The 15520-nt window shown below is 32.0% G+C and overlaps 1 protein-coding gene across 1 annotated transcript; it reads left to right on the forward strand.

The window, feature by feature from the left end:
• Positions 1-431: 431 nt before the first annotated feature.
• LOC105365345 (serine/threonine-protein kinase SIK3) lies at positions 432-15520 on the forward strand. The gene is made up of 12 exons (XM_011503483.1): positions 432-632; positions 2792-3088; positions 4079-4249; positions 4331-4454; positions 5348-5724; positions 6267-6588; positions 7737-7861; positions 8392-8527; positions 9539-9685; positions 11945-12169; positions 12673-12869; positions 14936-15520. Exons 1-12 carry the CDS (start codon positions 432-434, stop codon positions 15443-15445), a joined length of 2832 nt encoding a protein of 943 aa, XP_011501785.1. The 3' UTR covers positions 15446-15520.

Raw genomic sequence — 15520 nt, forward strand, 5'->3', positions numbered from 1 at the left:
AAGACGGTCACCGGCCAATTGCACGTTGCCGCCACCGCCACTACCATCGCGATTCAATGCATACGTACATAGATATCGCCCACATGCGCGGCCAGCGGGGAACACAAACACACAGCGAGGAAGGATAGGAGCAACACACGAGAGCGAATTGAACACAGGCCGAGCGTAGATCACAGTAGACGTCTAACGACGGACGTCGGACGTACGGGCGGCGTATCGACGGATTGTCGTACGCGCTGGCTGTCGTCCTCGTCCTCGTCGGCGACGGCCTTCGTCTCTTTTGCGGTTTTTGGCTCCGCTGGGATCCTCCTCTCCTTCTTCTCGCCAGCGACGGCGCGCGAGAGAACGCGAGGCGACCGTAAAAGTGATTAACCGCGCGCGCGCGCGCGCATATACCGTGTCGAGGGCAACACGAGAGCGTCCCGTGTAAAATGGCATCCGCGACGTCGTCGTCATCGTCGTCGTCGTCGTCGACGTCGTCGACATCGCACAATGAGGTCCCTCGACAACAGCAGGTCCAGTTCCCCGTGAGCAAACTCATCCGCGTCGGCTACTACGAGCTGGAGAAGACGATCGGCAACGGGAACTTCGCCGTCGTTAAAATGGCCACCCACGTCGTCACGAAATCCAAGGTGACAATAATACCATCATCGTGAACTTCATGTGTAGGGAGCGAGATAGCGCGCGCGCGATATATATATATATATATATATATATATATATATATATATATATGTGTGTGCGTGTGTGTGCGCGCACGTATTATGCATAGTATTGATATATATATATATAGCGTGCGTGAGATGTAGAGTGAAGCGACGAGAAGAGAGAAGTGAGAAATAGATGGGAGAGAGAGAGAGAGAGAGAGAGAAAATGACGGATAGACAGTATAAACGAATTAGTGATAGAGAGAAAAACAATCACTGATTCACTGATTTTTTTACGTTCTCTTTCCTCCCTCTTTCGACTCACTCTCTTTTACCGTATATGAAAATTGTGCTTTTACAATATCGTGTGCACATATGTATTTTTATCATCAACTTTCTCCACTTCTTTCCATTTACGTACAATTCTTTGTCGTACGTGCACGTCATTTGGAAGATGATTTGTCTTTGGGCGCTAATGCATTTTTATGGCTAACTCGCGCTCTTCCTCTATACTAATACGTCGCGATGCATGTGCATAGTTAGTGTTACTATTGAAAATAAATAGAGGACGGGAGAAGGAGTGAGATGGAGAGAAGTTTTACTTTATCCTTGTTCCCAGCGAGAAATCGAAAATAATAGGATATGTTGGCTAATAGAAATAATTCGCATAACATTTTTTTCTATTTGCAGTTTATGTGCATTATTAATTTTTATCTTCTATTTTACTGTTCTCTTCTTCATCCCGACCTGCCTTTCGCACACACACTCTCTCTCTCTCTCTCTCTCTCTCTCGCCCTTGTTCCCATCCTCCAACCCTCCCACCCTCATTCTCCCTCATTCACACATACATACTCTCTTTCTCTCTCTCTCTCTCTCTCTCTCTCTCTCTCTCTCTCTCTCTCTCTCTCGTGTTCATCGTCTTACAAAGATTTTCCGCTCGACGAGATGTTACTACTGCCGCTGCTATTGCTGTTGCTGCTGTTAATGCTCATCGAGAAATTGCCGGATACATATGTACATTTAGCGCATGATTCCATTGCATGCATGGAGAGATGACGAAAAGAATTAAAGAGGGAGAGAGAGTGTGTGTGTGTGTGTGTGTGTGTGTGTGTGTGTGAGTGCTTTAAATGAAACAAGGGTTAGAAAGAGAGAAATAAATCTAGTGTTGATGACGCGTATGAAGGGCTACTTCTGTCCTGCTCACACTACTTATATTCCATCTCTATCTCTTACTTTATCTTTTTCACGGTGCTTCTTTACGAGACTTTATATTTGCAATGGAATATTGGACCTATGATATCATTATACTCATTTTTAATTTTCAATAGTATATTGTTTTTCTCCAATGTTCTGCCTGTCTGTTTTCTTTTACTAATTCATCAATTATACTTTTCAATGGAAAATAAAGGACAATATTGGCATTTATTATAATTTAAATTTTTTTTATGTACATTGTCTTCCCTTTTGACCATTTCTAATCCCTATATTATTAATTATTTTTTTTAACATAGTGCTTCATGTCTTTATACTTGAATGCTTTATTAATTATATATAAATATTGAAAAGTATTATATCACATAAATTTTAATGATTATAAAATTCCAATATTATTAGTTGGATTTCATAAAAAATTAAAACAACAGTAGGAAATCAGTGTATCGAAGAAAATAAAAATATACCTATGATACTCTTTGTAATAGAATTCGTTGTGTGAAATTACATTTTTAATAATTATAAATTAACCTTATATGCAAATGCGATTATAATTAATGTCCTGCAGTCAGAAATTTTAAATCTACATTATCATTACAAATTAGATTGTCAATTATAATAAATTGAAATGCAAATATATTAATATTTAATTATAAATTGTTATACAGATAATATTTAGCCAAACACTTCATTTCAATAAATAGATTTTAATTTTTAAATAAGATTTTATGAAATATATAATTTAAATGTATTTATTTATCTTAAAATAGCAATTATTTAAAATTGACAGATTTAATCACCAAAATACTTCACATAATTTCAATTCAATTGCACATTGTATTATAGATAACTTAATAGGCTTAAATATTAATTATAAAATTTTATTTATATTGATATCCAAACAGAATTTATGGACTTTTTTATTATTATAGGTGGCCATTAAAATAATTGACAAAACAAAGTTAAACGAAGAGAATTTAGCAAAAATTTTTCGCGAAGTGCACATAATGAAGAGACTGAGGCATCCCCATATAATTAGACTTTATCAAGTTATGGAGACAGAAAAAATGATTTACTTGGTGACGGAGTATGCACCAGGTGGTGAAATATTTGATCACTTAGTAAAAAATGGCAGAATGGCAGAGCCAGAAGCAAGAAGGGTATTTCATCAAATTGTTCAAGCAGTTCATTATCTTCATAGACAAAAAGTTGTTCATCGAGATCTTAAGGTATAGTTAAATGATATAATTAAGTTAATAAAATTTTCTTTATACATATATACAAGTGAATATAATATCTGAAACTATTTCGTTCCACCTTAACAATTAATTTTGATATTCTGCGTAAGAATAACCTCATCGAATATTGCATTATGTAAATGAACGTTGATTATATAATTAATATATTAATTACACATGGATGTATATTAATTTTGAATCATCAATATATCAATTTTGAAAAAGTTGCTGAAAATTATATACATCGTATTTGTAAATTTTATCATACATTTGTCTGTAAGTTATTTATCAGAAGAGTTATTATTAATAAGCTTTAAATTATTAATAAACTATGAAGATTATGAAAGTCACAGTAAATAAGTAAAAATTGGAAGATTATAAAGTAATTAAAATTATTATGTTGATCTTTATTATGTTGATTTTTATATTATATATCATATATAATATAAAAAAGAATATAGTGCAAAATTTTTATGTTAATGTAGGGAATAAAGTACTTTTAATATACAATGAATTTTAATTTAAAAAGTAACAATTAAATACATTAAATATTTACTTAGTTATTAAAGTTATGCAATAATTATAAAGTTGTTTATACAGTCACTATTCTTATATTATGATTTATCCAAATAAATATTTAAAGTTGCTTAATCAATTTATGATTTTTAATAATATTTATTTATTTTTATGTACATATATATATATATATATATATATATATATATATATATATATATATATATATATTATTTTTATTTAATTTTGCTTTAAATCTTAAATATACTTAATTAATTTTATTATTTTATTATTATTACTTATTTTTATAGACATGAATTGGAATTAAGCGAATAAGTAATGTAAAATTTAAAGTTAGCGCCAAAATGATATATCATTAATTAGAAATACAATTGAACCGCTTAATAAAAGATTTATATTGTCTTTTTCATAAAATGTCATTAATGTAAAACCGCATACTTTTAGGCTGAAAATTTGCTGTTGGACGCGGACAACAATATAAAATTGGCCGACTTTGGATTTAGTAATGAGTATACACCAGGTGTCCCTTTAAATACATGGTGTGGTTCGCCACCTTATGCAGCGCCAGAAATATTTGAGGGAAGACAATACGACGGCCCACGAGCAGATGTTTGGGTAATAAACAACAGACTTTACATTTTATTTGTTTAATTGGCAATTTCGTTTTTATATTCTAAATTATATTTCATATTGTAGAGTCTAGGAGTAGTGCTGTATGTGTTAGTTTGTGGTGTTTTACCATTTGATGGACCCACTATGCAGTCACTCAGGTCTGTCGTGATTTCAGGAAAATTTAGGATACCTTTTTTTATGTCTGGAGGTAAGTTGAAATTGTCGTATGGCTACAAATTTTTTTACTAGAATTCTCAGAAATCCTATTATAATTGTATCTATTTTATAGAGGAAGAAAATCCTTGACTCTTAATTTTTCTAAAAACTATTTTAATAATTAAAAGAAAGAGGAAAAAAAAACCAGAAATAAGTGACTTTACATAGTTAAAAATTCAATCATATTTTATTACTTCACTCTCATGTTTATTTAAATATCATTTATTATTTTATTCTCGCGTTTTATAACAAAGTTCGTTATTTTATTCACGTATTTGTTTAATCTAGTCTATTATTTTATTTTTATATTTGATTAGCCTCGTTTCTTATTTTATTCTCGTATTTCTTTAGCCTCGTTTATTGTTTCATTCCCGTATTTTCATTAATATGTTTGAATCCATATCTCGTTTAATAAGAAAAATAGCGTTATCATAAATACAATTTTTTTAAATAAATAGCATTATAAGCCAATTAGCGAGAAAATAACTTCTCGCCGAATTTAAATAAGAAAATATTATGTCTTGCTGATAGCGCGAATTTAATTACGATACTAAGGCTTGTATTTACATCATGTTCACAAAAACTTCGTAAACAATATATTTCAATACTATTAAACTCACTTGTTACGTTTGGAAGAAAATTAAATAAAAAGTTGAAGTACATTTAGGTCGCTTAGTATTGTTGAACAACGATCACACGTTGGAGCGAAAATTCTTCCCTACCTAACGACGTCGAGCGGTTAGCTTACAAATTCATGATCATTTAAAAAGCATCGAAATTTCTGGAGTTGCTAATTGACCCGATTAAGCACACGAACGAGTCGATTGAATATTTCTTTTTCTTTTAAAAGATCGTTCAAACTACTTGTCTAACGATTTTGAATAGAGTGCGAAAAGCTCATAAGGCACATGCTGGTTGTGGAGCCGGAGCGCCGCCTCAGCATCTTGCAGATCCTGGCGCACCATTGGATGAGCGGTGACGGGTACTCGTCGGAACCGGAGCTCGTAGTCGAGCGGGGCAGCCCCGAGATGTCGGTCCAGGTCTCGCCGCAGCTCAATCAATTGGTGATCGAAAGTATGCTCACGTTACCGGACCTCGACGTGGACACACTCCTGCAGGCCGTACAGGGCAATGCCTTCAATCACGTTTCCGCGATTTACAATTTGCTGGTCGATCAATTGGAGAGCGCCGTGACGAGCGTCCCGAGCATACAGTCCGTCCCGGGCGGCTACATGCCCGACGACGCCCATCAGCTCGAGAAGGTGATTGCGCGCATTCGCTCCTCCATCGTCCACACGATTCAATCTTATTTCATCAGCATCCTCTTCTCAACTTTAATAGCCAATCATTTTATCTCGTATAGTGCATAAATTCTATTGGACTTTATATTGCATTACATAAATATGCATTATGTTGAAATGAAATTATATGTAATTATTATAATCGTTGATATAATAAAGGCATGAAGTACATTGGCACCGAATTTGACACGCGTTCCTATTGAGTTCAAAGAAAATTAAATAATAAAATGTCCAATGATGATATACTAGACTATCGTGACAATTAGAATTCTATGTAATTAAGAAAGAATCAACTTAATATTAACGTTATATCAATTTTAATTGAATGCGTAATATATCGTTAATATATATATATATATATATATTCGTAACTATTAGCTTTTTTAAAGTCGAGCCGTCAACAAATGTAGTAGGAGTTTGGAAAGATTATGCGGGAGGAGCGTAGAGTCGCAGGAAAGCGGCCAAACACTTATTAAATGTATTTTGTTCCTGACTCATTACAGTTTGGCGAAACGGAGGGCGGAGAAATGGAAGAACGGGGTGGCCTGCAGCTACCGATCGGTACCCCCTATCACGCGACAAGGCGTCACACCGTCGGCCCGGGTGACACGGCCCACCAACCCACTGGTACCGTCTACCCCTGCGGATATAACGCCGGCTACGCACCCCTTCACCTCTTACCGAACCTCCAGCTAAGCACCGAGCCCCAGGTGTTGCCGCACACGAATCTCGCCCTCAACTTACCCCTCGTCCAAAATCAACCGCCCCAAAACTTTCAGATTAAGGATCAGCATCTTCTCAAGCCACCCTCCGCCATGGGGGCAAGTAAGTCCATTCTTCTTTTTATTTCTCATGATATTTTAATCCTCGATATAGTGTTATTTTGTCTTAAAAAAAAAAAAAAAAAATTAATCTCCCGATTATAAATACTCGACTGGAAATTTGGTTTAACAGTGTTGCGCACAAAAATAATAATTTGTTTTTTTTTTCTTTTTCTTTTTCTTTTTTTTTTTACCATAACATCATTGGTATGGAGGAGACCTTTCCCGTCAAATTTTCTATTCATTTACATATAAATTTAATTCTTGTAATATTGATTTAAGCGCAATCTTAATGAAGTATTCGATCTGAAAACACTATATGGTTTCCCTGTTTTAAAATTTTCAATTTATACTTTAATACAATCAGTTTAATTGATTAAAACATAAAATTTACTTAATCTTTATTAGATTTATAAGCTCGTACATGTTGCCTGAGAAAGTATGTGATTTTATGTTCATATGAAGTTTCATGTTTTAAAAGTTTAGCAGTCAATTTTTGGTAAAAGCCAACATTTGAAAATAAATGATTAAAAGCTAAGCGATACAAAAATTAAAGTGACACATGTAAGAAAGAAACTTAAAATTCATTATTTGTACTTGATTCGTAAAATTTATATACATATATATATATATATATATATATATATATATATATATATATATATATATATATATACAACGAGAAAAATAGATCAAATTAAAAATTACACGAATGCTTAAATCGCCCATAATAAACGTGGTTAATGAGCGTGCATAATAAATGCAAAGCTTTGCTCTAAAAGTTTGGTCAATTTGGAAATTGCATGAATCAGCGCAATGTTTTAACGAAAGCACCTGATGCTATCTAATCGGCAGGTCAAATTAAACGAAGTCGGCTTCGTCGTAAATTCTAAAAAAATCCTCACGATTTAAATGCCATTCTTATTTAATTAAACAATATTTGAAGCGCCTTGATAATTCTAATCTAATTTCCATTTTCATACTTCGCAATAAGAATTTGTATATTTTCGTAAGAAGAAATTTGTAAATAATAATTCAAACGTAGGCTAAGTTTTTTTCGAAAAGAAAAAAAAATACATCATCTATTGATCAATTAAACGATATTGTAGTCACCGACGGATTTGGTATCTAAATTTTTATTTGTTATTTTAGCGAGTACCTTCGGACGAAGAGCTTCGGATGGTGGGGCAAATTTACACGTTTTTTATCAACAGCAACACGGTAATGGAGAAGAAGGCAGTTGGAGTCAACCTGGCAGTAGAGAACATTTACAGCCGGTAAGAGAATTCTATAGGATTAGGATTTAAAAATTTCCAAAGTAATTCTGAACTTGTGTAAATTATTAGAAGAATAAATATTTATTATTTTACACAAGCTTTATTTCATTATAAAATAATTTTAATAATTACATAATTAACAACTTTCCCATCACTATCAAACAAAATATTATTAATATTATTGAAGTTCAGTTCAAATCTTAAATGTTACAATAGAATATTTGTAAATTACAATTATTGCTTTAAAATTGCTGTTAATGTTTATCTTCTCGTCGATATTTCTATTGTATTGATTTTCCCAATTTTCTTTGTAGAGCACATTTACTAAAAGTAATAATATTCATTAGTCAATTTTTACGATTATGTAAGACACTGTACATACAATAGAGATACAATAGATATATTCGAATGAAAAAGCAAAAATTGTGATATTAAATAAATAGTCTAGCCAGCTTATGCTTATAATATTATTTCTTACTATTTATTGTCTTTTGTATAGTTATTACTTTATAAATAAAAAATTTTTACAGCCTGGTAGTCCGGCGCTTTCGCCATCGTTGGGTAGCGCTACAAATGGTGGCGACAGCAGCGGTGGAAGCTCTTCCAGTAGCAGCAGTGATAGACGACAACGGCGCTCTGGTCTCACCACTGTCATGCAACGTCCAGGTATCGTTTATCCTTTCTTCTTTTTCTTTACCTTTCATGTTGCGCGCACTTTCATACTTCCTATTAATTTTATTCACTTTATACACACTTATAAATATATAAATATGTATATTAATATGTATATGAATATGTGTATATATATGTATATATATATATATATATATATATATATATAATGTGTGTGTGTGTGTGTGTGTGTGTGTGTGTGTACGTGCGTATATTTATGTATTTTTCGCCTGGTAGATAAGTAGTACGCTATATGTATATCATTTTAATATGTTTTGATTGTTGTATGCATTTAGTTCGCACCGATGAATGATTATTTTTTATTTATTTTTATCAACAACATATACTGCAGTATCTATTTTATTTCTTGGTTATTTTCGTGAACGATTTAATTTTATAACTATTAACAACATTAAAGACAAACATTAAAGAGATTTGCTGCCAAGTTAATAACTTTCAACTATTTTCGAAATTTTTATGAAATTTATAATACTTATAATATTTCCATTATTATTGCCGAAAAATGACTTATAAATATTTTCAATGTCAGCGTAAATGTGCGACAAAATTTTTATTTTTATTTAATTTTTATTAAAGAAAATGAATCCTTTAGTTAATGCAATTAATGGATTACTATTTTGAAAATAAATTTTCATCAATGTGCATTTTGATTATTCTCCTTTGTGCTACAGTATCATAATTTTTTAATATTAATTATTATACGTAATAAGGCATATAATAACTGAAAATTAAATATGTTTATTCTATTAACCTTACCTAACGTTCATTTTTAAATACAGCAGAGTCTACATCATTTCTATTTTTTCTCCTTTAAACAACTTTAATTTTGCTAAAAGAAATCTTGTTTTTTCTTTTGTTTGGTTTTGCATGGTTTTGTTGTGTCTACTGCACACGAACACACGTACACGCTCTTATCACCTCGGCGTCTCCCTCCTCAAAACACTTGTGTTACGGTAACATTGTTACGCTGCGATGTGCATGTAGTTTTGAATCCCGAGGTGGTCGTGGAGGTGGAAAAGCGGATGAACAGGTGTTACTTACCATCGAGACTGCTGCCGAACCATTTGAAGTGCGGCGGAGGCCCAGCTCTGCCTCATCACAGGAAAACTTCCATATATCCGACCAGTACTGGTAATTTTACCCTTTCGTTTGTTGTTGTTTTTTTTTTTTTTTTGTCATTGTTTTGTTATTCGCTTATCACACTACTTATATTTATATTATATGTGCGTATCTGTGTATGTGCGTACGAGTGAATAATTTTATGTGTGAAAATTTGTAGCTAAATAGTTGTTTGCAATTTATTGGATATGATAATCATATAGCAGCTTTTAATTAGAATGTGTACAACATTTTATAGATCTATATTTTAATTTTTTTTCTTCGTGAATATGAAGGTCATCGATTACTGCACTTGTACGATTTATTATGAAAGCTGCAAAGAAAAAGTTTTAAAAGTCCTGGGTAATTACCATCAAGTTTATCACAGAATCACATGCACCGTTTTATGAGAGAACAGAAAATTTCCTTTTTGTTTTGTCAACTGGTGAGAAAAGGGTAGAGAATTAATCTGAGGGAGGGGGGATGTGTGCTGGTCGAACATAATTAAGATAGATAAATACGGGTTTCGCTTCATCCGTGACACATGATGAATATGAGACTAAAATTGATTCTTTTTTCAACTAGATAAGTATTTTTAGACCTTTAAATCATCTTACAGAGTGACCAAAGTGCAAGCTTACAATCTATTATTCTTCGTTATGTCCTTCGATAATGTTGTTAAGAACGAAAATAGAGTCAAAAATGAAATTTTTTTTTCTTGATAAATAAAGAGCAGAGGATGAGAAATATCGTTCATATATAATTAATTGAAGTTATAATTAATAATCGTAGTTAATAGGGATTATGGAAAACTTAACAATGCCATAATCATACGTCCTTCACTGTAATTTCATTTAAATATTCTTCAACTTGTTTATTACCCCATTCTATTATTCCATTATATCAATAAATATTTATCGATAATGAAATTGTAAATTTTATTGAATTAAGTTTCTCAAAAAATTGATATATTTTGCTTATTCTTTGATCGTCGTTCTGTGGTTCTGCAGATCTACCGAATCCAAATGAGCAATAAAAAATTCAAGTTTTTGAAATATTAATATATCAATTTTGCAAATGTATCATGCTTGTTTATATTGTACAAAATTGCGGTATACTTGCGCTGTTTCAGCTCTGCAGAGAGATAAACAATAACCAGTTTACGTGCGCGGATATGCGATGTCATAAGTTTAACGATGTGAAATTTCTCCCTCGCATTGCGTATGATTTACTTTTTTTCTTCTTTTTAATAAAATTAATTAAAAGACAAAGAAAAATTTTTTACGATTAAAATTGTGTTTTATCTTATCGAGAAAGATGGCATAAAATGACTTCGCTATATATAAACAAACAATACATTGACAACACATTAGTATATGCTTGTGTCTAAAAACAGTACTTTCTTATAATATTTATACATTTTTGTTAAATTAATTAATTACAAATAATAAAATCATCGATTCCGAAATAACAGCAACTGTTATTCTATTAGTTACAGGTGTATTTTTATTTTGAGGAATGATTTAATTTCTTTATTGAGGTTTTTTTGTTTTCTAGATAAGAAGCTTAAACAGTCCATTTTTTTATCAAAAATGTTTATTTTAATTAATTGTAAAAAAAAACAAACAAACAAACAAAAATGAATACTAATATTACATAAAATATCATAATTGCATAATGCATATGACTATAAAAGTGTTAAAGAAATGTTGCATAAGTGATGTGTATATGCCATATATTAGAATATCTTTTTGCTTTTGGAATTACTACAATTGATTAACCGAGGAATAACAATTATGTAGCAGCAACTTAAATGGATGTGAAAATATATGACGAAACATGTTAATTTAAAGTCCATTATATCTTACGTCCAAAATCTAAGACCAAAGAAAGCGATAGGAATTTTCTGTTCCTGCGTAAATAATTTTATAAATTTGGATACAGTTGTAAAGGGATTTTACAACAACAACAACAAAGTAAAAATAAATAAAAATTCGTTTTATGATTACATATTATATTCAATTATAACTATAATTAAATTCAATTATAACAATTATTTATTTTAATAAAAATTGGTATAAATCGATAACAAATTTTAGAAGTAAATTTAGTAATAAAATATATTGACTGGACTTAATAGCTTTTAAATGTGTAATAGGAACAATTGAATATATATTCCAATAAGTATATATTCAATACTTTGATAGCAAATGTAGATTCTCCCCTAACAATCGCAATTACCTTTCATAACTTCTCAGTAACACAATGTGCATGGATTTACTTCCTACACAGCCGGCACGAGAGATTCCTACAAGGAGCCAAGCGCCCACGTAACGACGACCGAACGCTATTCACCGGTGCGCCGAGCCTCGGAGGGATCCGGACCACCGGGACCCGGCATCCAGGCTCTACAGCAAGAGTACCAACAGCTACAAAGGCTCGCTTCCCCATCGCACAGTCCAGCAAGCATGCCCGGGTCACCGGTACACGAAAGGGGCGTCGCGGCCATCACTCAAGGCACGTTTGTAATCCTTTGGAATCTTTCGTAGTCTCTCTTGTAGCGGACGTTAAGAGGGAGTTTAGTTGAGTTTTGCCGAGCGGGACTTAAGAACGCTTAATGAATACTTGATTAGAAATGAAATTAATAATGTGCTTCCATGGCGTTTTTTTATCCAAACGTAAATGCGCGAAATTACGCTTAGATTATTATTGCGAGAGTAAGCACAACAAACGAATTTAAACGATCCATTCTTCTTCTTCTTCTTCTTCTTCTTACGTATGATAATTTTCAAATCAACATCAATTTTACGCCAAACTCGACTTACGATTTTTTCACTATCGTTATTCGTATTTTTTTTCTTCTTAAATCGTTATTACTAAAGGATGCGCAAATTGAATTTTAAGGACAAAATCGATAAACGAATATCAACGAAATTGCACAAAATGATTAAAGCACGCCGAAAGGAAAGCGATTTTATTATCAGCAGAGCACGAGAATCATAAATTACATGCTTTCACAGGCCTAAGTGGATTGACGACAGCTCCTGTTCAGGGAAGCATAGTACATGGTACACCGACGCAGCAACCAACCACGCCCTTAGATTTAAGTCCATTAAGACATCATCGTTCACCGGCTACGACACCCGTGAGCTACTCGCCCAGCAATAGCCCAGCCTTAGACATGATTCAAGAGGAACACCCAGTCGATGTATTGAGGGTAAATAAATAAATAAATATATATATATATATATATATATATATATATATAGGTCATATTATTTTTGAGCGTAGAAATAGTTTTTTTATCCAAGTTTGGATGCTTATTGCTTATGATTAAAGTTTGGCTTATTGTTTCTCTATAATTTAAATAGCTCTAAGAATTAAGCAATAACATTAAAATAAAATTCATGAATTGTATATAATTCATATAGCACTCAACCTGTTAAATCTAAACTCAAGACATCAAAGAGGCACTTCATTAATAAGCTGTTTAAGTCCTTTCAATGAAAGTTATGGTAAATAATAACTTTTTTACAATAGAAAGCTCGAAAAATGTCAGTATTTTTTTTTTTTTTTTTTTTTTTTTTTTTTTTTCAAAATGAAATAAAATACACAAAATTTGATTAATTATTGAGAAATTTGATCAAATAAACATCGATGTGTTAAGTCAATAATACACATTATGATAATTTAATGAAATTGTAATTACTTTTACATTATTTTTTAAACTTATTTGTTTACGCAGAGTTTTGTCACATTTAGTTAAAAAAAAATATTATCTATAGATAACACATCATTAATAATATATATGATTTATCTTCATAAGGTTATATATATATATATATATATATATATATATGTATACATATATTTATTTATTTAATTGGTAATGATAAAAAAAAAAATAAAAATAATATTCATGTTAATAATAATAAATATTTTTATTTGCATTCGAAAGTAATTCACAATGTGCTATAACGTTCAAATGCGCTTACTATAGACTCAACACAATTGATAAATCGTAAAACAAATAAACGAAGAATAAGGGAGATTAAGAAAATGAAATTCAAAGTATTATCAAACAATATATATCCATACATACATCTTTTTTTGTTTTTTGTTTTTAAAGTAAAAACATATTTATGAATCTTTATGAGAAAGAAAATATGGAAATTTTTATTAGAGCAATAAATGAATTTAAATAATGGCAAAAGAAAAAAAAATTGAAGCCGAATGTGAAATGCTTACAATTTATTATTTCCTTATTCGCTTGCATATTATAAACAATGGCATGAAATAAGAATATTAATCTTAACAAAGTTTTAACAAAATATTAATAAAATTTTCAATTTGATCTTGATCTCCCTTACATAATAATTTATAAACATTAAAAACTGTGTGTACGTAAAAATTAAAAATTAAAATTAAGCAATATTCTCAATTTTTGCGACTATCTTGCTATGTAATGGATAATAATTAAAGTAGGATTCCATAATTACTTTAAGGTAATTTCAAAAATTGTTTGTGCATCTTTATCAGTTTTATTGTCAAACATCTAATTAAAAGGCTTGTTTATTAATTTTTTTTTAAGTACATGCTTTCGCTAAGTGTGAATGATCTAATAAAACTAGGTTTTCGTAAAGAAAATACAAATATAATCACAATCGCGCGCGCGCGCGCGCGCGTGTACCTTATTTCATTACTTAATATAATATTTATTTAATACATTCTTGTTTCTTTATTATTCATAATACTATTTACATAATTTTAGTACATTACAAATCTGCAGGAAGAAAAATAACTCTTTTTCAATTATTATTGATTCTTTTTGTTCATTGCATTTTGTTAAAAATCAATGAAAAAGCTCTTTCAATTTTATAATTTAGAATAAGCGTTTTTTATATAAAATTTGTTGAAATGAATTTATATATTTGAATCATCAATGAAGGTATCGTTTTGAATTAAAAAGTATTTTTAAAAATTACAAAACTAATATATCCCAAAAAACTTTGTTTTTTTTTTTTTTTTTTTTTTTTTTTTTTTTTTTTTTTTTTTTAAATAAAATTTGATAGAATACGGAAATGTAAGATTTTTTTTTTTAACTATCTTTTCAATGTAAGTTTCTTCTCCCTTTATTCATAATAAGAATCAAATTGAAAAAACTTTCGAAGCACTGTGCAATCAATTAAGCAAGAAAAATGACTAGAGACAAAAGATATCGGAGGGTCTGATTTGAATTAAAAAATAAAAATACGTAAGTAGATCCCGTTGCTCTTTACTCAGGTGCCGCCGCCGCCACAGATCTCCGTGACGGATGTCCTTGGTGGTCAGGTGACTCTTGTCGGGTGTCCACCGTCGCCCTCGCCCTCTCTGAATTCTATCGAGGACATTCTTCATTACAACCCATTGCCGTCATTCGTCATCTCGGAACCGTGCGACCTTCAGAGGCCGAGCATCACGCGGGGTATCGGCCGACCCCTGGGCACACCCATTCCGGCGGAGGTCGAGGTCACGCTGTCGGACGAGTCGAGCCGACTCAATTCGGAGACGATTCTCGGCCGCGTCAAGCAGATAATCGACGCTCGTGCACCTCCAAAGGGATTCGTCTTCTCGCGACAGGAGGTGGACGGAAGTGGACTTAGCCTCGAGTATCCGGGCGGCGTGCAGATCGAGCTGAGGGTCTGCGAGAGCGAGGAAAAGGAGGCCAAAGGCATCAAAATGAGGAGGATCAGCGGGGACCAATTGCAATATAGTCAGCTCTGTCAGCAGCTGATATCTTGCATTACCGTTTGACGGCAGAAGCCGTTTGTCGTCGTAGTCGTTCACGTCGTCGTTAGGGACTTTGACTCTGGGCGTAATATCGAGTCT

Source organism: Ceratosolen solmsi, unplaced genomic scaffold (genome assembly GCF_000503995.2).
Source record: "Ceratosolen solmsi marchali unplaced genomic scaffold, CerSol_1.0 scaffold33, whole genome shotgun sequence".
Classification (NCBI taxonomy): domain Eukaryota; kingdom Metazoa; phylum Arthropoda; class Insecta; order Hymenoptera; family Agaonidae; genus Ceratosolen; species Ceratosolen solmsi.